The 25676-nt window shown below is 45.3% G+C and overlaps 1 protein-coding gene and 1 long non-coding RNA gene across 2 annotated transcripts in view; one reads left to right on the forward strand and one right to left on the reverse strand.

Annotated features, from left to right (window-relative positions):
* Positions 1–4007, reverse strand: part of PDLIM1 (PDZ and LIM domain 1) — a 57880-nt gene extending 53873 nt beyond the window's left edge. Inside the window, exon 1 of the mRNA XM_035268525.3 lies at positions 3788–4007. Within this exon, the coding sequence (XP_035124416.1) occupies positions 3788–3883 (96 nt within the window). The 5' untranslated portion in view covers positions 3884–4007. The remainder of the gene's footprint in view (positions 1–3787) is intronic.
* A 738-nt stretch (positions 4008–4745) lies between these two features.
* Positions 4746–8536, forward strand: LOC128929314 (uncharacterized). Its single transcript, XR_008475617.2, has 3 exons — positions 4746–4879; positions 6180–6276; positions 8403–8536. It is a non-coding gene; the product is annotated as an uncharacterized LOC128929314 (long non-coding RNA).
* The last annotated feature ends 17140 nt before the right edge of the window (positions 8537–25676 follow it).

Below are 25676 nucleotides of genomic sequence, written 5' to 3' on the forward strand. Positions count from 1 at the left end.
ATCTATTTGAATCCGGAAATACCACTCTTAAAAATCAGAAATGACCTCTGGCCACAGTATCCATTATTAAGCACCCCTCGAGATACTTGAGAAAAGAGCAATAAGCATTCGCCACAAAACCACTCAGCTCATAGCAAAGGGTTCCCCAGCAATCAAGAGACAAATGAGCAGCTCTTCCAACTAAGGGCATCCCTTGATCTCGGCCTCACCCTTTCCTGTCTTTTATCAGTTGCTAAGAGAAAAAAACAGTCAACATAAACTGAGTTGCAGTGTTGGCCTGGGTATAGATTCTCTGAAGGCTTTCCTTGAAAGCAACTAGAGGGAATCAGAAATTGATATAAAAAATTTTTTTTAATTAACAAAAAAACTCAAGGAAATGGACAAGTGTTGATTTGGAGAAGAAACTGACAGGAAAAAATCTCAGAGAACAGTGGCAAATGTGTGGCTGGATCATCAGGGAATACAAGGCAAGAGCACTAAATGAGAACATGTATAAAAGAAGAAAGCTAGCTCATGTCCACTTAAAACTGGAAATCTGGATTTAAATTTTAAGTTGATGATGATACTAGATGAAAACAGTAAAGAGCTAAGGAAGCTGTTCACACACACACATGTGTGTGTTCTGTATGAGTCTGTTCAGAAACAGGCAAAATTAAGCTATAGTATTTGGGATACTATGTCGGTGGTAAAACTATAAAGAAAAGCAAGGAAGGGATTACCATAGGTCAGGATAGGGTTACATTTAGGAAACTTTTGGGCGCTGCAATATTCTATTTCTTGACTTGGGTGGTGATTATACAGGTGCTTGCTTTAAAATCATTTGCTATGCATTTGTGTTTATGAGATTTTTATTTCACGATTTAAAAAATAAGTTAAAAAATAAAAAATATTCCAAGTACATAAGATTAGCATTATATTAAGAAGCTTTAGCAGTTTAGCAAAAAACTAGAGCCAATACCAGAATAATTCATGCAAGAGAAAGCAAACATGGTTATTTAAATAAAAGGCACTCCTCTCCCAGCCTAATTTTATGGTTTGCTTTGGTGAGGAGACTCAAAGTCTACATATACAAAACCATACTAGCAAACCACCCAGGATGATATATAATGTAGCATACCTACCAATCAGAAAGTGTGTACAACTCTTTGTCCATGCTCACATTTCCTTACTATCACTATTTACAGAGCACTCTCACATACCTTAACTCACAGCCAAGGGCTGGTGCTATCCCCACTGTAGAGAGTTTTTTTGAAAGTAGCCTCATACAGTGGGAGGTTCACCCCAGGAACAGCTCAAGTAAGAAGCAGACACCAGACCAGCACCAGATCTCAGATGTCCACCCCAGTGTCCCTTTATGGCAATGGCTTCCCCATTCCCAAGAGGTGAATGGGCTCACAATTTTTTCATGTGTTAATAAGGAGCTGAAGAGAAACAAGTAAATTACTGTCAGCATGAAAATGTTACCTCTTCTGAGTCACTTTCACTTTTCAATTAAAGCACCTGCCAAGCGCATTATAAAGATTAGCTTCTCTCAGTAGACCATGAACACCTTGAGAATAGAGCTTGCCCTCTCATTTCTGAGGTGTTTGAACAGTTTCTGGAAATGATACGTGCTCTTTAAACATGTGCACACACCATAAATAAATAACATAAGTAATAAATAAATGAATGAATATATGACGGTAAAAACCAGTGAATTCAAAGTTTGGTGCTTTCCACCCCATAAGACTTTTTAAAGCAGCTAAAATGAAAGGCAGTAACTGCCCTTTTAACAGATTGCCAATACATCCACCACTACTTAAAAAAAGATTTCATGTCATATATAAATCTCAGAAGAGGAGAGGGCTGACAGGTTAATTATAGACACAAAGAACAGAGACAAATGGACGATGAGGTAAGCGAGTTGAAATGTGCAGAGGCAATGTCCTCCCTGGACAAGCATTTATTAATAAGCCTGAAAGGATTTACCCAGCCTGGCCAGGTACAGGTCTGCACCAAGCTTGGGGGCCAGGGCCCAAATCTGGGGAAGGAACAGTTCTTAGATTGAGGAATTCGGCTGGTGGCTGGAAAGGCAGTGTGTACCTTTGAGAATAATCAGAGGTCTCTGTGGGACAAGGCAAACAGGTGGAAGATAATGCCCTAAAAATGGCCCACCTACTCTTTTGGGGGTGAGATAGTCAGAGAAGACCTTCTCACTGGGCCAGGCCAACATGGAAAGAAGCATGGGTAGAACTGTGGCTGGCAGACAAGTCAAGAGAAGCCACCAATTCTTCTCCTGCACCTCCCACCAAACTCCTTAGGCCGCTAGAGGCAGGGGCTTGAGTCAAAAGGATCCATAAGGATTATTCCCCTTCTTCTCTACCCTCCCCCCGAGTAAAAAGAAGGATGTTGGCTGGGGGTGGTGGCTCAGGCCTATAATCCCAGCACTGTGGGAAGCCAAGACTGTTGGATCATGAGGTCAGGAGTTCAAGACCAGCCTCACCAACATGGGGAAACCCCATCTCTACTAAAAATGCAAAAATTAACTGGGCATTGTGGCATGCGCCTGTAGTCTCAGCTACTCAGTTGACTGAGGCAGGAGAATCGCTTGAACCCAGGAGGCAGAGGTTGCAGTGAGCCGAGATCATGCCACTGCACTCCAGCCTGCTGGGCAACAGGAGCAAGACTCTGTCTTAAAAAAAAAAAAAAAAAAAAGATGTTTAGAAGGCCTGGGAAACAAGCTGAAGGGCAGCTTCAGCAGGCAGATGGGCCCAAGAATGGAATGTGCCACCTCCAAGCAAGGAGTGGCCAGGGATGGGGAGAAAGGGGACTTTCTTTTCTCCCTTTTCTCATTCGAGGTATTTATTGAATCTCTTCTTGGTGCCCAAGCACTGAATGTGAGTGATCATCTCTCAGTGGGACATCAATCTTGTGTTTGGCCAGATTAAATGACCAAAACCAGGACCTCTGAACACTGAGTCTGGGTCTCCCTGGGGATTTCACTTTGTTAGGGGGCAATGGTTCTGGCGGCCCCTGATTCAACGTGAGCCCTTCTAAATAGTCGAGGCCCCTCTGAGATTTCAAGCACCACCACCCCACCCCAGTATCTACTCCTGCCCTGAGGAAAAGGGCTGGTGCTGGGAGGGGGAGGAGATAATCTGGGAATTCTAGGAAAAAGGACGGCATGGCCACGGCAGAGGGGAGAATGACCGAGAGGGTTTACTTGAGTTTATTTGTTGTGTTTATCTCCAAAATCCAGTACATTTTCCAAAAGGCATTCGAGGGGCGAGCCTCGGCTGTGGATCAAGTCCAAAGAGGGGAAAACCAGTTTTTTCCGTTGTTTTTTGTAGGTTACTCTCACCCTCCACCCCAGTAAACTTCCCACCCACCCCACCTCACTTTCCAGGTCTTTCCTGTTGCTTTCGGCTGCACTGCGATTTGGGAAGAAGGGAGAAGTGCCATCTCCCACCGCGCGGGATCTCCGGGGACCCTGTCTCCTCGCCGGTTGAAAAAGCACTAACACCCGCCCCGCCGCGCTTCCGGGGCCAAAGAACGAAAACTGCCCTCTTTTTGCTGGCGGACACGGAGCGCGCCCGCGGCTGGCGGGCCAGCCTGAGAGCGCAGCCTCGGCGAAGGAGCGGCGGGGAGCGGCGGGGCTCGGGCGCGCGGAAAGCGCTCAGCTCACAGCTCACCTGGACGCGCCCCGCTGCAGTCCCGACTCCGTCCCGGACGGCGCGCGCCGGGCCCGGGTCTCCCCGTGTCCCCTCCCAGAGCGCCCCACTTCCACGCGCGTCCCAGCTGCTCTTACCCGGGAAACGGCGAGAGGCTGCTCGAAGTCCTTGCCGCCCACGAGGCGAAAGCCCCACGGCCCCGGGCCCTTGAGGACTATCTGCTGGGTGGTCATGGCGCGGCTGTGGCGGGCGACGACCTGCTGTGACAGATGGGCAGGACGCGGCACGGAGTGCAGGGCTCCCCCGGCAGCTGTCGGAGAAAGAGCTGGGCGGCCCGGGTCCGGGGAGCCTGGGGCTGGCGGGGGCAGGGCAACCGCGAGGGCCAGGGCGAGGGCGGCTCCGCCCAGGCCGCGTCGCCGCCAGCCGCCCCGCCTGTACTCCCGCCCGCAGCCGCTCCCCGCCCCGCGCGCCGGCCTAGGGGCCCCGGCCCGGAGTCCCGCCGAGAGAGCCCGAGTCAAATGCGGGGCCGGGGCTCTCTGCAGCTCCGCCCAGGATTCCACACCGCCTCCCTCCTTCCTGCTCGCACGGCCGCACCGCGGCTCTTGGCCAGGGCAGGTGCTAGGTGAGAGGGAAGCAGGTACCAACAAACTCGCACCTGGTTGCTTTGTAAAATGAGAATTTTTTTAAGTGCTGTATCAAGTCAGCCCTCTGAGGTCAGCTCCGACTTCCCATTTGCTTTTTGTAAACGGTAATGATGTTTAAAAGGTGCTTTCAAATGATCTCATTTGATGCTGAGGCAATCAAGGCGTTTAGTCCCATTTTACAGATGAAGTAACTGAGTCTGCCTGAGGCGAGAAGACTTGCCTGAGGCTACACCCCTCGTCAGCATCTGGACCACTGCCCCTGCCCTGTGCTACAGAACCCCATCCTGGAACTTTCATAATGTTGATGAGACCATCGCACAGGTTATAACTGAACTTCAAGACCTTCCTAGAAATCTTTCCTCCAGACTGGAGTTCGCTGTAGGTTCTGACTTCAACAATTCAAACCTCAAGTTTGGGGCGGTCCAAGGGCTACGTGCAAGAAAAGAGCTGAGTCTGGATACCTGGATTCCCAGCCTGCCACCAGCTTTCTAGCCAGGCTCCCTGACGCCCGCCCGGTAGAGCGCATTCTCCACGCCGGACCAGACGGTGTCTCATGCTGCCCTTGGCATCCCCACCTCACTACAGGTAAAAACCCAGATCCTTACAATGCCTACAGGGCCACCCCTAGAATGGCCCCAACTCCTCCCGCCCTTTCCCCACCTGCCCCCAACTCTGCCAGGCGATCCTCTTTGCTCCTGACTCAGGGCCCTGTCTGCAATGCTCTTCTCCCAGACATCCCCACCATTCTCAGTGTTCACATGTCATTTTCCAGGGCCTGGACACTGAGCCATGCCTGGAATCCCGGCACTTTGGGAGGCTGAGGCAGGAAGATTAGTTGAGCCAAGGGATTCTAGATCAGCCCCAGCAACGTGGCAAGACCCTGTCTCTACAAATAAAAATTAAAAATTAGCAGGGTTTGGTGGCTCACACCTGTGGTCCCAGCTACTCGGGAGACTGAGGTGGGAGGATGGCTTGAGCCCTAGAGGTCAAGGCTGCAGTGAGCTGTGGTCATACAACTGTACTCCAGCTTGGGTGACAGAGTGAGACCCTATCTCAAAAAAAAAAAAAAAAAAAAAAAAAAAGGGCAAATGTCATTTTCCAAGGCCATCTCTGAGCACCATTTGAGATATTCTCTTTAGAATGCTCTATTACCTTCCCCTGCCTAATTTTTTTCCTTTGTATTTATCACCATCTGACATACTCTATATTTTTGTATTTATTTGTTCCACCTCCACTCTTCAGCATTAATTCCATAAGGAGAGGGGTTTTTATCTGTTTTGATCACTGCTGTGCCCTAGTACCGAGAATAGTACCTGCCACATAGTACTTAATGGATGTAACACGTTGGCCATCCTCAGGACCACTTACCCTCTCTGGGCCCAGTTTCTTCGCAGTTTTCTTGGCTCCCATTCATCCTGGCACCCAGGTCCCAGCATAGAGCTTGGCATAGAGCACATGTTCAATGAGTTTGTTCAGTGCACAGCTCTGTCTCCTTGTGATTCTGGCCTACCTACTGAGGAGCCCTACGCACAGATTTACACGTAAAAAGATGATCTTGCTTGTCCCATTGTGTCACAGCATAAATGCCTATGTTCAGGAATAGTTTGTTTGCTTTTAGAAATTAAAACACAGTTACATTATGACACAGCCCTCTCAACTTCCTGCATCCTGATACTCTTTCCTAAACCTGAGAAAAATGAATGATGTTACAGCCAGTCACCAGTTACGTGCTTTATGAACACCAAAAATACATTATCTTTGTTCCAGATTCTGTTGATTAGAAAGCATGATAGTGTTTCAGGTCCCTGCAGAATTTGCAGGAATCACCAAATGCTGAATCTCTCCTTAGATGTGTAACCATCTTGAATATTTTCTGTCCTTATAGGAGAAAAAGGATGAAAAGTCACAGCTTCTGTGCTTCTGAGGGCAGAGACTATCTTTCATTTATTCCAAGTGCCCTGCTAGCACGGACTTCAATCATAGTAGGTGTCAATAAGTGTTTATTTCATACAATAGTCTATACAGAAGGCCGGGTGCGGTGGCTCACGCCTATAATCCCAGCACTTTGGGAGGCTGAGGCGGGTGGATCACGAGGTCAAGAGATCGAGACCATCCTGGTCAACATGGTGAAACCCCATCTCTACTAAAAATACAAAAATTAGCTGGGCATGGTGGTGTGAGCCTGTAGTCCCAGCTACTCGGGAGGCTGAGGCAGGAGAATTGCTTGAACCCAGGAGGCAGAGGTTGCGGTGAGCCGAGATCATGCCATTGCACTCCAGTCTGGGTAACAAGAGCGAAACTCCGTCTCAAAAAAAAAAAAAATAGTCTATACAGACATAGTGTGTTAGTATGTTAGCAAAAGATCTGTGAGACTTGAGTCCTCAGTTGCTTTGTTGTTAAATGTTCTCAGTTGCAATCTGGCTCTACATTGCAAGAGCTGTAAAACAGTCAACCCTTTGACCCAGTCATACACTTTCTGGTCAACAATTCCAAGGACATAATTTTTAAAAAGAAAAATACTGTATTATACAGATATTTATAGCTGCATTATTTATAATGACAAAAAAACTGGACTCAGCCAGTAACAGAAAAGTGGCTAAATATGGTATGGCTGTAAGAGGGAAGAGTATACAGCATGAAAATGATAACAACCATGAAGGCTATGAAGAGACAGGGAAATGTGTTTTCAACATATATAAAAAGAGTGGAACAAAATTATTTGTATCCTATGTTAAAAAAAATAATTGTGAAGCCAAGGTGCATCGATCAACTGAGGACAGGAGTTTGAGACCAGCCTGACCAACATGGAGAAACCCCATCTCTACTAAAAATACAAAATTAGCCAGGCATGGTGGCACACGCCTGTAATCCCAGCTACTCGGGAGGCTGAGGCAGGAGAATCACTTGAACCTGGGATGCAAAGGCTGTGGTGAGCCAAGATTGTGTCACTGCACTCCAGCCTGGGCAATAAGAGCAAAACTCCATCTCAAAAAATAAAATTAAAATAATAAAATCATATCTACCTATTGAAATTAAGAGAAAGTAGAAGACTACGGGCAGACAGAATGAGAACTTTTTAAAAATAATTGCCTCTAATAATGATGTAAATTTTCAAAATAAACATCAAAATGGTCCCAGCTCCTTGGATGGAGACTAACTGCTAGTCTTTCTCAGGATAAAGACCTGATCATTTATCCTTTTTTTTTTTTTTTTTAAGATGGGTTCTCACTCTATTGCCCAGGCTAGAGTGCAGTGGCATGATCTCTGCTTAATGCAACCTCTGCCTCCCAAGTCCCAGTGATTTTCCTGCCTCAGCCTTCCAAGTAGCTGGGATTACAGGCACCACGCCTGGCTAATTTTTGTATTTTTAGTAGAGATGGGGGTTTCACCATGTTGGCCAGGCTAGTCTAGAACTTCTGACCTCAAGTCAGGAGTTGGCCTCCCAAAGCGCTAGGATTACAGGTGTGAGCCCCTGCACCCAGGCTCCATTTATCTTCTTTATCTCTTCTTCTCTCCCCCAGCCAGCTAGCTCTGAACTGGGCACACAGCATATATACTCAAAAAATACCCAGAAGCAGATTAACAGCCCTAACCCAAAAATATAAACCATCTGCTCTTACCTTAAACACCATTACTTATTTATTCATGCTTTCCAGTTCCCTCAGACCCTGGATTCCTGCCCAGTGCTAGTTGAATGGCCTTAAGCAACCTCTCTGAACTTCAGTTTGCCTTATTTGTATAATTACAACATATTCCATGAAAGTTTGTTGACCTAAACAGCCTCCATTCAACATCTGGGTATTCGCGGGCAGGCAGGGGGAATGAGGAGAAATAGAAGCAAGGTGGGTGGAAAATTCAAGGGTGGGACAGTGGTCTCTCCAGCTCTCAGTCCAGTTTTACAATGTGAACTGGGTGGGAAATGGTTGCTGCCCTGGCTCCCCCAGCCTGGCCTCTGCAGAGCTGGCAACCCCCACACGCAGGGTGCAATTGCCAGGACCCTTTAGAGCCACTGTGTGGTGACTGCTTCCTGGAACAACAGCCCCCTTTCTTAAAGACAGTGAGTCTAGGATTGTGCTCAGCTTTACAATGAGTCTCGTTGACTCTGCAGGACAAGTCCTGGACTTGCCCAGGTAACTCAACGAAGGCCTACTGGGACCAAGTGAAAGCATGTGACTCCTGACTGGGAGGTAGGCTCTGGGATCTAAGTGAGGCCTGGCTCTACCCAGCCAGCCAAAGAACCAGCGGAAGCTCTGGTTTCACTGTGGCTGATCGCGGATAGTGCAGCGCTTCTCACGTCTCCAAACTGGTGCAACTGCCTGCCGTGGGCGCCCTGATCAAACAAGTAACTTGCTTCTCTTTCCTGTGAAAAGAACTGAAACTCAGGCTCAGAGCCTCGCAAAACAAAGAAATCTTTACCCGCCCGGTGCTATCCTGTGTCACCCCACTCCCAGAGTCTGCGCGTCTTTGATGGAGCCCCCCTCGCCCAACTCGTCGCAGCGCCGCTCAAGGCAGCTGTCTGCGTGGGAGACGCGGTAGGGAGAGGTTCTCCCGGCGCCAGCGACTTATCAGGGAATTGAGCTCCCAATCCTTTTCTCCCGCTTTCCACTCCAGCTTGGGAAATCTTGAAGTGGCCACTGGGGATTAGGTGCCTCTGGGATTCCAATTGCCCAAAGCATGCTCCGTGGGCGTCTGGACATAAAGACACCTACCTGGGCACAGACCTGGCTGGCATTCCCTCAGGACTGGTGAGGTGTGAGCAGATGAACTGCCACATCTGAGGCCTGCCGAGTGCCTAGTAGAAAAAGAACTGAGGGGTGAGTCCAAGGGCCATACCTAGGTCACCCACCTTCATCCTGGTTCCCATTCCACTAGGACAGGTGGTACTGGTACTCTCAAAAGTAGAGAGAAACTTGGGCCACAATGTCTCAAGCATCCTTGAATATCAAAAGGAGAAGAAATTCCAAAACAGGATCTTAGATAGGGTGGCTCATATTCAATGCTTATATTTAAAAAAAAAAAAAAAAAAAAAAAAGTCATATATTAGTATTAATGAATTAGGCCAGGCACAGTGGCTTACACCTGTAATCCCAGCACTTTAGGAGGCCAAGGCAGGAGGATCGCTTGAGCTCTAGAGTTCAAGACCAGCCTGGGCAACATAGCAAGACCTCATTTCTACAAAAAATACAAAAGTAGCTGGATGTGGTGGCACATGCCTATAGTCCGGGCTACTCAGGAGTCTGAGGTAGGAGGATTGCTTGAGCCCAGGAGGTTGAGGCTGTCTTGAGCCTTGATTGTGCCACTGAACTCCAGCTTGGGTGACAGAGGGAGACCCTGTCTCAGAAAAAACAGCAAAATGAAACAAAAAAAAGCAGTGACTGTAAGTCAGAATATGTACTAAGTACTCTACAATGCATTTCAATTGCATTTCATCAGACAAAAGCCCAGTGAAGTGTCATCAGGCACTTTTCACAAAGGAGAAGGCTGAGGCACCAACGCACCGCCCAGAACCCTCTTCATGAAAGGATCCGTCCCAGGTGCTAGGAGGTAGACATCCTTCAGCATTTAGTTATTTTAGGGACTGTCTCTACTACAGAGCAGCTTTTCCCAAAAGCACACCTTCCCTAGGCTGCCTGCACGGCTCACACATCATCTAGGTGGGGGTGAAAGATTGGCCAGATAGGCATAACATGGGACAACTCTGATGGGACGTTTTGACTCCAGAGATCCCCATGGAATCAGTCAAGGCTGTCAGGCTTACATGGCAACTCTTTTTCTCTGCCCAATCCATCCTCCTCCCTGCTGCTTTCTTCCGTGGGTGTTGAGCCTGAGAACCTTCTTTAATAAACATCCTGCATGATAAACTGTCTCTGGGACCAGGAAATCCAGCCTGCAACAGGCCCAGAGACTAAGAGACTTCCCTAAAATCACTCAGTAACCAAGGAACAGGGCAAAGGAGGAAGGAGCAGGGCTGGAGAGGCAGGGGAAGAGCTATTCAATGTGAAGGGCTTTGTAACAGAGCAGAAGGTTATTCAGAGGACCTCCTAGGACCCCAGGAGACCCTTCAGGTCCACGACTTATGGAGGTCCAAAGGGCTAAATCTTCCTTCTCTACTAGCAGGGATGCCCACAGCCCAAGTGTCAGCAGCTAGGAATTAGACTAGATCCTTTCAGGGATGGCTTTTTCCATTTCCTCTATGGAGGAAGTGGAATTTGAAACATACTTTAAAAGTATGAGCAACTGTGGAGGCAGAAAAGCCATACAAGCAGCAGGGACAGAATGAGCAGGGTAGTGGGAAGGGAGCGGGATGGCCTGGTGGAATAATATTATTGATGAGGAAAAGCTGGAAATTTTGCTGGGGAGGGCTCTGAATGTCAGTTATCTGATGTGGATGCAGTGGGGACAGGCAAAGGCTTTCCGTCAGCCACTCTCATTCTACCAATACACTCTGTCTCTGTAACTCCATCCTCCCCCACCAATCTATTTCCTCTCAGGGTTTGCTTGTGCTGCTGGCCTGGTCTGACCATAGCTGATACTGAAGCTGACTATTTATAGCGTTGGAGGACAGATAGAGTGGCAAGGCCAGTTTCCATGACACCAGGGCTCCTAGAGGGTGACTTCCTCTCTGCTGGGTCCTCACTCACCTTGTCTGGGTCCACATTCTCTCCGGTTACCTCCAACACTGCTTCCAGTGTCATTCCTTGGGTGGCATCAGGGCTACTGCTAGGTGAGAACACAGCAGTAAACCAGCTAGCAGTGACAATGCTGGCTCCAGGTACCACCACCATTTCCCCCTCTCCTCCCATCTTCACACTAGGGCACATACCAGGCTGTAACTCAGCCATCACTGCTGGGTAATGTGGGTCTGGGGTCCTCTTCCACCCCCAGGCCTGCCCACCTAGCTTCTGCCTTCAACTGCTACCTACTGACCACCTGAAATTATGAATCCCAGAGGGTAAGAAGACAAGATACAAATGACAGAGGTCTGAAGATAGAAGAGGACAGACAAAACAATAAAGGTGGAAAAATCACAGTGAAGATACCTATTAATACTATCCTAGCCAGATTTAGCTCTTATTTGGAGTCTTCCAAGCATGGTTAAAAGAAAAAAGAGTTCTTCCATTTGTCAGCTATGAGGATTTGACAAGTCATTTAGCCTGCTAGAGCTATTTCTTCATTGTCTTTTAGTCAACAACTATTTATTGAATGCTTTCCATTGGCTATACACTGTTTCATGTATTAGAAAATCAACAGCAAACAAAACTGACCAAAATGTCCTCCCTTGTGAAGCTTACATTTTAGTGTAAGGGGCAAACAATAAAATAAATAAGTAAACTATATGGTATGTTTTGTATATGTACGTTCATCTAGGTGTGTATGTATTTATACAAGTATGTACATGAATATACAGGTATATGTATATGTATTTGCATGCATATGTTTTTCATCCCAAAAGGCCTAAAAGCAAAAATATTCCAGAGCAATTTGCACACCCACTACACATACCTTGATTTCTAAATAAAAAGGAACCATGCCCCCTCAGAGAAGTTCCAGAATAGGTAGCTGTGGCAGGATAGGTACAAGATGAGCCTGGAATAGCTTATTATGTATAAAGTAAGAAAGTACTTTAAAAAGCAAAAAGTGATGGGGGCATGTTAAAGGACTCAGAAGCCTGGCCTCAGGGGGCTCCCAGTGGCCACATGTGTGGCAATTTGAACACTAAAATGATACAGAATTGGCCAGGCTTGGTGGCTTCTACCTGTAATCCCAGCACTTTGGGAGATCAAGGCAGGCAGACCACTTGAGATCAGGAGTTTGAGCCCAGCCTGGCCAACATGGTGAAACCCTGTCTCTACCAAAAATACAAAAGTTAGCCAGCCATGATGATGCATTTATGTAATCCCAGCTACTTGGGAAGCTGAAGAAGGAGAATTGCTTGAACCCTGGACAACAGAGGTTGCAGTGAGCCAAAATCATGCCACTGCACTCCAGCCTGTGCCCACAGAGCGAGACTCCATCTCGAAGAAGAAGGAGGAGGAGAAGGAAAAGAAATTATAACCCATTTGAGAAAATAAGAATCCACAAGTCCACACAGATAATAAATTGATGAAAGGGTGGATGGATGGATGGATGGATGGATGAAAAGCGAGTGTTCTTGATTACAGTAGAACTAATATGCCAAGTGATAAATGTAGGGGGAGTGAAGGAGTTTCAAAAGCATCATTTGGCAACCATAATAGGAAAGATTGCTTAGACAAGAATTATCACTACAGGTGGTGCATACCTGTAGTCCCGGCTACTCAGGAGGCTGAGGTGGGAGGATCACTTGAGCCTAGGGAGTTGAGGCAAATCCAAGGTTTGATGATGAACGGGATGCTTGTATGGTCTTAAATATCTCCCTACAGATTGCTTATTCGATGCAATGGAAAAAACAGCAATGATGTGTCTTAGTCTGTTGGGGCTGCTCTAACAAAAACACCACAGACTGTTTAGCTTATAAACAAAAGAAATTGATTTTTCACAGTTTAGAGGCTGAGAAGTCAAATATCAAGGCACTAGGGGATTATCATGTAAGGGTCTTTCTCATAGATAGCATCTTCTTGCTATGTCCTCAAATGGTGGAAGAGGCAAACAAGCTCCCTTGGGCCTCTTTTACAAAGGCACTAATTCCTTTTTTTTTTTTTTGAGCTGGAGTCTCACTCTGTTGCCAAGGCTGAAGTGTAGTAGTGCGGTCTCAGCTCACTACAACCTCTGCCTCCTGGGTTTAAGCAACTCTTCTGCCTCAGCTTCCCAAGTAGCTGGGATTATAAGCATGCACCACCATGCCTGGCTAATTTTTGTATTTTTAGTAGAGATGGGGTTTCACCATGTTAGCCAGGCAGGTGTCGAACTCCAGACCTCAAGTGATTTACCCGCCTTGGCCTCCCAAAGTGCTGGTATTACAGGTGTGAGCCACCAGGCCCAGCAGTCTTTGACAAGGGCACTAATTCCATTGTAAGGATGGAGGCTTTATGATCTAGGCCTATCTCCCAAAGGCCCCGTCTCCAAATAGCATCACTTTAGGGGTTAGATTTCAACATAGAAGCTTTGGCAGGGACACAAATATTCTTTCTGTCTTAGTCTGTTTGTACTGCTATAGCAGAATACCTGACATTGGGTAATTTATAAAGAACAGAAACTTATTTTCTCACAGCTCTGAAGGCTGAGAGGGGAGAAACACTATGTCCTTACATGGCAGAAAGACAAGAGAACCAAACTCTGTGTGAAGCCTCTTTCATAAGGGCCTTAATCCCATTCATGAGGGAAGAGTCCTCATAACCTAATCAGTTCTTAAAGGCCCCATCTCTTAATACTATTACACTAGCCATTAAGTTTCACACCTGAATTTGGAAAAGAACACATTCAAACCGTAACATGGACTACAGCATGATACATGGCAAATTCCAACAATACCTTACCAGAGATCAAAATTAACATTCCCCTGAGGGGCAGAAGAACATCATGTAACTCAGACATGATACTTTGATAAGGACGCACCTTGTGCTACCTTCCAGGAAGGAATGAATAACCTGAATCTAATCATAAGGAAACATCAGACAACCCCCATTAATAAAATTGAATGTGGGTGGAACTATAGTCTTCAAAAAGGCAATGCTCTAAGACAAAGAAAGACTGTAGCTATGTTTCAGATTAAAGGAGTATAGGCTGGGCACAGTGGCTCAGGCCTGTGATCTCAGCACTTTGGGAGGCCAAAGCAGGCAGATCACTTGGGCCCAGGAGTTCAAGGCCATCCTGAGCAACATGGTAAAACCCCATCTCCACTAAAAATACAAAAATTAGCTGGGTGTGGTGGTGCACACCTGTAGTCCCACCTACTCAGGAGGCTGAGGTGGGAGGATCACTTGAGCCTATGGGGTTGAGGCAACAAAAAACAGAAATCATGCCAGTGAACTTCAGCCTGGGCAAGCGTCTGAGATCCTGTGTCCAAAAAGAAACCAAAGGAGAATGAAGAGATAGACAACTCAAGTGTAAATTTGATGCTCGATTTGATCCCATACTAGAGGGGAAAGCGCTATAAAAGACATTATTTGGCTGTGTGTGACAGTCCACACCTATATCCACGCACTTTGGGAGGCTGAGGCGAAAGGATTGCTTGAGGTCAGGAGTTCAAGACCAGACTGGTCAACATGGTGAAACCCCATCTCTACTGAAAATACAAAAATAGTTGAGCATGGTAGCAGGCACTGTAATCCCAGCTACTCAGGAGGCTGAGACAGAAGAATTGCTTGAACCAGGAGGCAGAGGTTGCAGTGAGCTGACATCTTACCATTGCACTCCAGCCTGGGCGACAGAGCGAGACTCCATCTCAACAAAAAAGAAAAAAGAAATTATTGTATCGATTGATGAAATTGGATGGAATAGATAAAATTGTTGTATCAATGAATGTTAAATTTACCGATTGATAACTGGACTGTGGTTATGTAAGAGAATATCTCTATCCTGAGGAAATTCACACTGAAGTATTTAGAGATAAAGTGCCACAATATGTGTAATTTAGTCTCAAATGGTTCAGAAAAATGTTATGTGTATGTGAGTGTGTGTGTTGAGGTCAGGATGGGCGTAGGGAGTAAATGAAACAGATGGGATAAAATATTAACAAAAAGGGGATGTGGGTAAAGGACACGTGGATACTGTTTCTACTGTCCTTATTCTTGTAACTTTTCTGTAATCTTGAATTTATTCCCAAACAAGATGTTTTTCATTATTATTATTTTTTTTTTTTTTTGACGTAGAGTCTCACTCTGTCTCCCAGGCTGGAGTGCAGTGGTACAATCTTGGCTCACTGCAACCTCCACCTCCAGAGGTCAAGCAATTCTCATGCCTCAGCCTCCTGAGAAGCTGGGACCTACAGGCATACACCACAACGAATGGCTAATTTTTGTATTTTTAGTACAGACAAGGTTTTGCCATATTGGCCTGGCTGGTCTCGAACTCCTGATCTCAAGTTATCTAACTGCCTTGTAGCCACTGTGCCCAGACCATTATATATATATATAATTATGAAAGGAATTGTAACCCATTGGAGACAATAAAAATCCACAATCCATACAGATAATAAATGAATAAATGAATGGATGGATGCATGGGTAAGTGGCTGGATGGTCGAATGGGTGAGAAGCAAGTGTTCTTGCTTACAGTAGAATTCTAAATACCAACTGATAAATGTAGGGGAAGTGCAGGAGTTTCAAAAACATCATGTTGCAACCATGATATATATATTATATATATAAAATATTATTATATGTAATTATTAGAGACAGAATCTAGCTCTATCACCCAGACTGGAGTACACTGGCACAATCTTAGCTCACTGCAGCTGCAGCCTCAATCTCCTAGGCTCAAGTGATCCTCCTGCCTCAGGTAGGACTGCAGGTGCATGCTACCATGCCTAGCTCAAACAAAATGTTTTCTAAAAAAAAAAAAATATACACACACACACAGTACAATCCATGCTGTTATGTTCCATGGAGAAAAACAAAGCAGGGTCAAAAATAAAGCAAATGCCAATAATAAGAGTAATGAAAGAAATCTTCTCTAGGAAAGTGATTTAAGGAAAGACTAAACAAGGTGAATGAGTAATCCATGGCGATATCTGGAGGACGAGCAGCCCATGTGGAGGAAATAATAAACTCAAAGATGGGAACAAGCCTGGAGCATTCACCAGCAATATGGCCAGTGGGGCTGGAGCTGAGGGAGTGTGGGAAAAAGTGGGGAAGAAGTCAGAGAAATAACAGTCTGACTGGGTGGCGCCTCGTGGGCATTTGAGAAGCACCAGGAGTAGGAGGGAAGGTCATGAGGGCTTTGTGCAGAAGATTAACATGGTCTGACTTGTGTTTTCAGCACTCTGATTGCTGTGTTGAAAACAGATGAAGGAGGCAAGCCGCAGAAGCAGGGGAGCAGTAACCGGCTGTTGTTATTGTCCAGAGGAGAGCTGATGACTGGCTTGGGCCCAGGTGGGAGTCGAGGAGTCTGTAGCAGTGCTTGGATTCTGGCTATATTTTAAAGCATCTGCTGAGGGATAGGAAGTAAGGTATAGGAGGGGTGTTTGAGGATGAGTCATATTTTTGGGCCTGAAAAGAAGTTACAGGATGGAACTGCCATTAACTGAAAAGGGGAAGCAGCAGCTTTTGGGGATACTGCTGAATTTAGGAATTTAGTTTGGGATATATTTAAGTTTCAGACACCCATGAGATATGTCAGTGGAGATGTAGAGCAGGCAGTTGTATACAGGAGTCGGGATTCCTGGGGAGAGTCCAGGCAAGAGATCAGCATATAGAGGATATTCAGACACGAGAGTGGATGAGGGCACCAGGGAGTAGGAAAAAAGGGTGGGGCCTAGGAAATGAGAAGGAACTAACAAAGGACACTGAGAAGGAGGAGGGAGAGCCTAGAGAGGGTGCATCCTGGAAGCAGATGAAGAAAGCCTCTGCAGGAGGCAGGAGAGGTCAAGTCAAGGAAGTTGAGAACTGAAAGGCAAGCACAGGGTTTAATACTGGAAAGGTCATTGAGGGTCCTAAGAAAATGATTTTGTTAAGGCAAGGGGTCAAAATCCTAAATAGAGTGGTTCAAGAAGGGATGAGAGGACTCGAATTGGAGATAGCAAGCATCGACACCTTTTTTGAGGTGTTTTACCTTAAAGGGAAAGAAAGAGATGAAGCAGGAGCTGGAGGAGGAGCAGGATCGAGAGAGGATTTTCCTTAACTGAAAAAGAGGGGTAGTCCTTCTCAGCAGGGTCATGGAAAGGCTGCTGTAACTGTATACAGGGCCCTTCATTGTTTTTAGGTAAATGAGGCACTATTATTACTCTTCTCTCTGGCCTGACCCTGCCCTGGGTTGACCTTTCAATGCCCAGTGGATTAAAGCTTAGCTTCCTACCTGTCACGTTATTTTTTGCAGCTCTCTTGGAAAACTCTCTTCTCTCTCTTCCATGATTCCCCCTCTTTCCACAGCCTCTTTGGACGTTGTCTCCCATAATTTGCTAAACATGCCTCTAGATGCATACCAGCTGCCCTGGCACACCCTCTTTACCACAGCTGCCTTGCTTGACTCCCAAAGCCCTGTGTTAAGGAGCCCCTCTTCAATTTTCTGGAAACTTTTCAAAAATACTAAAGTCCCGTTCACCTGCATTTGGACTCCCAAACTGAAGGTGACAAAGGCAACTCCAAATCCCCAACCATTTTGTGGGTAGGAAGCATTTTATCATAGAAGACGAGATTTCAGGCAATGGTATTATTTAAGGGAGGGTGTAAGATGATGGATTATTAGGGACAGAGAGGAAGGACAAACCCAAGATTAATTTCAAGGAAGAACTGACAGGTCTTGTCAACAGTCAGATGACAAATATGTAGGTGTCAAAATTGTTAAAAACAGCACACCCTTTGATCTGGCAGTTTCACTTCAGGAATTTATCTGGAAAAAAAGCAGCCAATCAAAGTGTCGAGAGTATGGAAAAGGATGTTCATTATCGAATTCTCTGTAATTGCAAAATATTGAAAACATCCCAGGTATCAATAATAGAGGGTTGCTGAATATACCATGGCATGTTGATCCTACAGAATATCAGGTAATCATTATAATGATGATGCAGACATGAGTATATATTGTCAAGAAAGGACTGTTTTTTTTCTTTTGACACAGAGTCTCACACTGTCACCCAGGCTGGAGTGCAGTGGCACAATCTCGCCTCACTGCAACCTCGGCCACACAGGTTCAAGCGATTCTCCTGCCTCAGCCTCTCGAGTAGCTTGGATTACAGACACCTGTCACCATGCCTAGCTAATTTTTTTGTATTTTTAATAGGGACGGGGGTCTCACCATGTTGGCCAGGCTGGTCTCGAACTCCTGACCTAGTGATCCACCCACCTCGGCCTCCCAAAGTGCTAGGATTACAGGTGTGAGCCACTGTGCCCGGTCATGATTTTTTAATCTAGTAAGTAAAAAAAGCAGTTTATAAACATATCATTCATATATATATATATATATATATATATATATATATATGTCTGGTAGAGCACTTTAAAGAGATTATGTCTCAGCAGTGGTGATTATACAATTTCTTTTTTTAAGATGAAGTCTCACTGTCACCTAGGTTATGGTACAGTGGTGCAATAGCAGCTCACTGCAGCCTCTGCCTCCCAAGTTCAAGTGATTCTCCTACCTCAGCTTACTGAGTGCCTGGGATCACAGGCACGTGCCACCACACCCAGCTAATTTTTGTATTTTTAGTGGAGATGGAGTTTCACCATGTTGGCTAGGCTGGTCTGGAATTCCTAACAAGTGATCCACCTGCCTTGGCCTCCCAGAGTCCTGGGATTACAGACATGAGCCACCACACCTGCCTGATTATACCAGTTTTCAGTTCTTTTTGCTTTGTTTTAAAGATGGAGTTTCACTGTTGTTGCCCAGGCTGGAGTGCAATGGTGCAATCTCAGCTCACTGCCACCTCTGCCTCCTGGGTTCAAGAGATTCTCCTGCCTCAACCTCCCAAGTAGCTGGAATTACAGGTGTCCACCACCATACTCGGCTAATTTTTTTGTATTTTTAGTAGAGATGGGGTTTCACTATGTTAGCCAGGCTGGTCTCAAACTCCTGACCTCATGATCTGCCCGCCTTGGCCTCCCAAAGTGCTGGGATTATAGGTGAGAGTCACCACACCCACCCATTTTACTTCTTAAAGTTTAGCTAATAATTGTTTTGTTTATTTTAAAAAGTGGAGGGGGGGGGAAAGAAAAAGTGGAAACAAGTAATTTGCCAAGGGATATTTGAAACAATGGGAATAGATAAGATTACCCAGGTAAGATTGCAGAGAGAAACTTGGAAACATTCACATTTAGGGAGAAGAAGGTGAGAAGCCAGGAAAGAACTCAAAGAAACTGAGGGAAAGGCAGGAAGATCTCACTGAAACCTAAGAAAAAGATAGAGCTCCCAGAAAGGGCTTGCTTAAAATACCCACTACTGGTTGGCTCCTCCAAAGCCAGTCCCAGCCTCTCTGCCTTGTCCACTTTCTGGAAGCAATTTCTTAGTAGTTAGGAGAAGCCACATGATCACCTCTAGCCAATGAGATGCTGGGGGGGCTGGGGAGGCACTTTTAGAAAAGATTTTCTTTTCCTGAAAACATGCAAAGAGAAAACCTCTGTCCTGTGTTGTTGCCCCCTGCTTCCAGCCTTTGAATGCAGTTGTATGAGGATGTGATCTTGGAGCTGCTGTGGTAGCCAGATTGCCAGTATGAGAGAAAGGCCAGGGGACATACTGACCCAGAGCCCTGTCTTCTTTTCCTTGAGATAATGAGGCACATTTGCATCACATAAGCAGGCATTCATTGGGCCAGATGTTACTGCAGCTGAAGTTATTCTTCATTGATACAGAAAATACGAGTATGAGTTTTTGTCCACTTTTAGCTTTGCAGATTTATAACACCACATATGGGAGCCACAGTGCAGGTGACAAAGGGGTCAGACTAGTGGTCAGGAAATACAGGCTTGAAGCTGGACCGCACTTCTGAGGGGTTTGTGAGTGGTGAAGAATGAGATGACATGAAATGGGCAGATTTCTTCTATGCCATTTCTGCTGTCTCGGCTCTGGCAGAAGACTACCTGAGGAGGGGCATAGATCTTTTATGCAACTTTGAATCTTCAGGCCCATAGTAGGTGCTCATCAAATGGTTATCGCTATTATTCCATGAGGTTGCTTTTGAAGATGTTATAGTCTTTTGGTAAACTTTAGGTGATCCAGAGGTATACTGGTCCACTATGTCTTCTCCAACTGTCTGTGTCTTGGAGGAAGTAGACTGTGATCAATGGAAAGAACACTAGCTTTGGAGTCAGACTGAAGCCATGTACTTGCACATAGACCCTGGGGCTGAGCTCCTCTGTGTCTCAGTTCCCTCACCTGTCAAAGGAGGTAAGAATACCTTCCTCACTGAGGTGGTATTAAAAGTAGATAATGCATGGAAAGCACTGGTATACAGTAGGCAGTAGAATGACTGGGGAGTTTCTATATAGACACTGCAGGCTGCCTTCCAAACATTTTTTTCTTCCTCTTTCCTAGCAGAACCTCACTTTGGTCCAGGCATCTTTCCCTCCTAGATGAAAAAACTCAAACTCAGACAACGTGTGTGGCATTTCTGAGGTCTCACAACATAGCTGAAGAGGCATTTGAATCCCGGTCTTCTGATGCCCAACCCATTGTTCTTTCCAGTATCTCTCCTTTTTTCAGGAATTAGCGCCTTTATCCAACATAACCAAATACTGGAACTTAGAAGTTCTAAACTGTAGTCCCATCCTCCCCAAATGAGTGAGCCAAGCATGAGACAAAGGCCACAAAGGTTTTTTTTCTTTCTTTTTTTCTGAGACGGAGTCTCACTCTGTCACCCAGGCTGGAGTGCAGTGGCACAATCTCGGCTCACTGAAACTTCTGCCTCCAAGTTCAAGTGATTCTCCTGCCTCAACCTCCCGAGTAGCTGAAACTACAGGTGCCCACCACCATGCCTGGCTAATTTTTGTATTTTTAGTAAAGACAGAGTTTCACCATGTTGGCCAGGCTGGTCTCGAACTCCTGGCCTCCAGTGATCCACTCACCTCAGCCTCCCAGAGTGCTGGGATTACAGGCGGGAGCCACTGTGCCTGGCCAAAAGCCACAAAGGTTTTTACAACCTAACCTTGGAAGTGATATAGCATCACTTTTCTGCAACATTCTGTTGGGCACATGGACCAACTCTAATAGAACGGGGAAGGAGACAACACAGGGCATGAATACCAGGAGGTGAGGATGACTGGCGGCATCCTTGGATGCTGACTACCACAAACAGCTTCATATCATCTGAAAATAGTTTTGACATTATGAGTCCCCTGAAAGGGCTTGGAGATTACAAAGGAACCATGAACCATGCTTTGAGATCATCAATTTACATTATGCTACTGTTGAAGATGATTTGATCTCCCTTTTGCAGATTCATCTGTTTGTCAGATATTACTTGAAAAACAAGTAAACCATAAGAGTACAGATACTCTTAGTCTACTTAGTATTTTGCCCCGACAAGGCCCACCGCCATGGAGTGAGCGTCCTGGAAGAGCAGTGCAGTTGTCCTCCAGGACGGACTTCATAGTGTCACACTATCGTTCAGAGCTTCTCATCATGGGTTTTTGCATCTATGGATTTATCTTAAATGTTCTATAATATTTTCAATATGAAGCACGATGTTGACTAATTTGTTCCAAAAATTACCTGCATCAAGTGATAAGTTCTCTGATTTGTCCTGAAAGGCCTTGTTAAGTGTTTCTGGGAGAGGTGTGTTTCTATGTGCTAAGACTTGGCAAATATTCCCATATACAACTCATCCAAACATTCACTGTGACTTCTGAGGAATTAATTTGGTTCCTTTCCATTAGAGTCCTGATATTTTTAGCATGAGATACAGTTGTGCTGTGCCCCCCTGGTCACACTGGGCCCCTCCTCTGGGATTTCTCCTCCCACTGTATTCTCAAGACCTTGGCTAGCAAAACTTTAGCACACAGCCTGCTTTCAACCACACTGAAGTTTATACTGGGACAGGACAACAGTGTTCCATTTTCAAAGTTTGTTACAATCAGTCTCCAAGTCCAGTGGACCATTGAGTTGTTATCTGTCCTGCTTCCTTTTCCCCTTCTTAGAGCAGACATCCCCTCCCCGGCCATTCTCTTCCTCATTCTTTGAGGTTTTGGTTGAGCTGCCAATCATATTGCAGCCTCTTTAGTCAAAATGATTAGTCTAGGGAAGAGTAAATATCCAGGCTAAGCCTGCTAGCATCTGGAGTTGTTTACAGGGAAAACCAAATAAAAAGGTCCTTTTTCCTTGAGAATCTGGAATCCGAGAGTTGGAAAAAGGCGGCTAGAGCAGCCTGCAGCCATGCTTCCCAGTGTTCCATTCAGTAGTTGAAAATGTAGCCAAACAGAATGCCAAGAATAAGACAAATACTGATGAGAAAATTTGAGTCTCTGGATTAACTCCTGGCTGAGGGTAGTTCCAATGCCCTTTGGTGAGTCTTTTGCCAATGCAACAGTGTTGGCTGTTGGTTGTTTTTTTGTTTTTTTTTTTTTGAGAGAGCAGTGGTGCAATTTCGGCTCACTGTACCCTCTGCCTCCTGGATCCAAGTGATTCTCCTGTCTCAGCCTCCTGAGTACCTGGGATTATAGGCACTTGCCACCACCCCAAGCTAACTCTTGTATTTTTAGTAGAAATGGGGTTTCACCATGTTGGCCAGGCTGGTCTCGGACTCCTGACCTCAGGTGATCCACCCACCTTGGCCTCCCAAAGTGCTGGGATTACAGGCATGAGCCACCACGCCTGGCCTAGGCTTCTACCATTTAATCATTGAAAAGGCCCTCCCACAATTGACTCTTTGGGCAATAATTATATTGTGAGAGATCTCCTCCCCACAGGATCATGTACTGAGAGAAAATAACAGAGGGCTGAGAATGCAGTGAAGATCTAGAAAGAGCATTAAGAAGGTGCTGGCCAGCCAACAGCAGGTGAACCAAGGAGCAGCAATTCATGGAAGCGGACAAGGCAGTAGTTTTAATTGGGTGGTGGGAAACACACAGTTCCATGGACTTGGTGGGAGTATATTTGGAACTTCTGGGAAGGCAATTTGGAAATCTCTTAAGGTTTGAAATGTTCCTGCTCTTTGAGCCTATTTCTCCTCAAAGCAGCATTGTTTGTTGTGGTAAAAAGCTGGCAATAACCTCAAATGCTTGCATCACCAATAGAGAATGGGTTAACTAAATTATGGAAACATGTCTAACTTCTATTAAAGGAAAGTAGAAGGGTATGAGACTACAGAAAGCATTTTAGAGACGTGTGTGTTTAGTATGTGTAGAAAAGCAAGCTAGGAGGACCATATATAGGAGAGGAACATCTCTGTGAGAGGAGCATAATTACAGGGAACTTTCACTTTCTATGTTTGTATGAAACTAGCGTAATTTGAAAGACTAATTTGTTGTTTCTGTCATTGTAAGAAAATGGCATGTTTCTCTTCTTTCATTGTTGGCAGAATGTATTCTGAGTTCTAGAATCTTTGGCCTCAAGGGCTCATTTATTCATTTATTTGTTCAACAAAGGATTGAGTGCCACATTAACTCTCTCCTGGGTGCCAGGCATATATTAGCAAAACAGAGTCACTAACTCAACAGATTTTACAGGATTGCTTGTGAAGTCAAATCTCAGATGGTGATAAGTATTATGGAGAAAAAGAGAAGGAATCAGGGGGCGTGGGCAATAGGTTCCCAAATATATGTAAAACAGTAACAGGAAGCCTCATTGAGAAAGCAACATGAAGACCTAGACGAGGGGAGGAAGAAAACCATGCAGCTCTTGGGGAAAGGGCTTTCCAGGCACAGGGGATTGCAAACATTAAGACCCTAAACCTCAAATGTGCTTGGTAAGTCTGAGGCCATAAAGAGGGCTCTGTGGCTGGAACGAAGGAGATGAATAAGAGGGAGGGAGAGGAGCAGTATGTCTATGGACTTGCTTTCGTACCACTCTTAGGTGAGAAGCCACTAGGGGGTTTTGAACCAATGTCAAAACTATCACTCTGGTTGCTCTGTCTAGACTAGACTAGAGCGGGCAAAAGCAGAAGCAGAAAGACCAGTTAGAAAGTTATTGCAATGATCCAGGTGAGAGAAAATGGCTTGGGCTATGACGGTGGAAGTGGTTGGGTTCTAAATGTAGTTAGGAGGTAAGCTGATGGATTTGTTGGAAAAAAAGATTCATAGGGCCTGTGATTCAGGGCATAGTGTTAAAGACTGTCCAGACCCTTGAAAGAAGAGACTATTAGACCCCTCTCCCATACTTTTTTGAGCCCCATCACCACACCCAGCTAATTTTTGTATTTTCTTTTTTTTTGAGACAGAGTTTCGCTCTTGTTACCCAGGCTGGAGTGCAATGGCGCGATCTCCGCTCACCACAACCTCCACCTCCTGGGATCAGGCAACTCTCCTGCCTCAGCCGCCCTAGTAGCTGGGATTACAGGCACGCGCCACCATGCCCAGCTAATTTTTTGTATTTTCAGTAGAGACGGGGTTTCACCATCTTGGCCACACAGGTCTTGAACTCCTGACCTCATGATCCACCCACCTCAGCCTCTCAAAGTGCTGGGATTACAGGTGTGGCCACTGAACCAGGCAAGCCAGATTAATTTGATTTAGAAAAATGAAGTGCTTATCAGTTTGAGATTTTGGGCTGAGACAATGGGGTCTTCTAGATGTACAATCATATCATCTGCAAATAGAGATAGTTTGACTTCCTCTTTTCCTGATTGATACTCTTTATTTTATTTCTTGCCTGATTGCTCTGGCTAGAACTTCCAATACTATAGTGAATAGGAGTGGTGAGAGAGGGCATCCTTGTCTAGTGCCTGATTTCAAAGGGAATTCTTCCAGCTTTTGCCCATTCAGTATGATATTGGCTGTAGGTTTGTCATATATAGCTTTTATTATGATACATTCCATCAATACCTAGTTTATTGAGAGTTTTTAGCATGAAGGGCTGTTGAATTTTGTTGAAGGCCTTCTCTGCATCTATTGAGATAATCATGTGGTTTTTGTCTTTGGTTCCGTTTATGTGATGGATTACATTTATGGATTTGCATATGTTGAACCAGCCTTGCATCCCTGCAATGAAGCCTATTTGGTCATGATGGATACGCTTCTTGATGTGCTGTTGCAATCTGTTTGCCAGTATTTTATTGAAGATTTTTGCATCAATGTTCATCATGGATATTGGCCTGAAGTTTTCTTTTTTAGTTGAGTCCCTGCCTGGTTTTGTTATCAGGATGATGTTGGTCTCATAAAATGAGTTAGGGAGGTTTCTCTCCTTTTTTATTGTTTGATACAGTTTCAGAAGGAATGGAACCAGCTCCTCTTTGTACATCTGGTAGAATTTGGCTGTGAACCCGTCTGGACCTGGACTTTTTCTGGTTGGGAGGCTATTGATTGCTACCTCTACTTCAACCCTTTTTATTGGTCTGTTCAGGGTTTCAACTTCCTCCTGGTTTATTCTTGGTAGAGTACAAGTATCTAGGAATTTATCCATTTCTTCCTGGTTTACAGGTTTATGTGAATAGAGCTGTTTGTAGTAATCTCTGATGGTAGTTTGTATTTCTGTGGGATCAGTGGTGATATCACCTTTATCATTTTTTATCTATTTGATTCTTCTCCCTTTTCTTTTTTTAGCCTCAGGATGCAAAATCAATGTGCAGAAATAACAAGCATTCCTGTATACCAATAACAGACAAACAGAGAGCCAAATCAAAAGCAAACTCCCATTCACAATTTTATTCAGAAAGAGAATA

This window comes from Callithrix jacchus, chromosome 12 (assembly GCF_049354715.1).
Source record: "Callithrix jacchus isolate 240 chromosome 12, calJac240_pri, whole genome shotgun sequence".
In the NCBI taxonomy this organism is placed as follows: domain Eukaryota; kingdom Metazoa; phylum Chordata; class Mammalia; order Primates; family Cebidae; genus Callithrix; species Callithrix jacchus.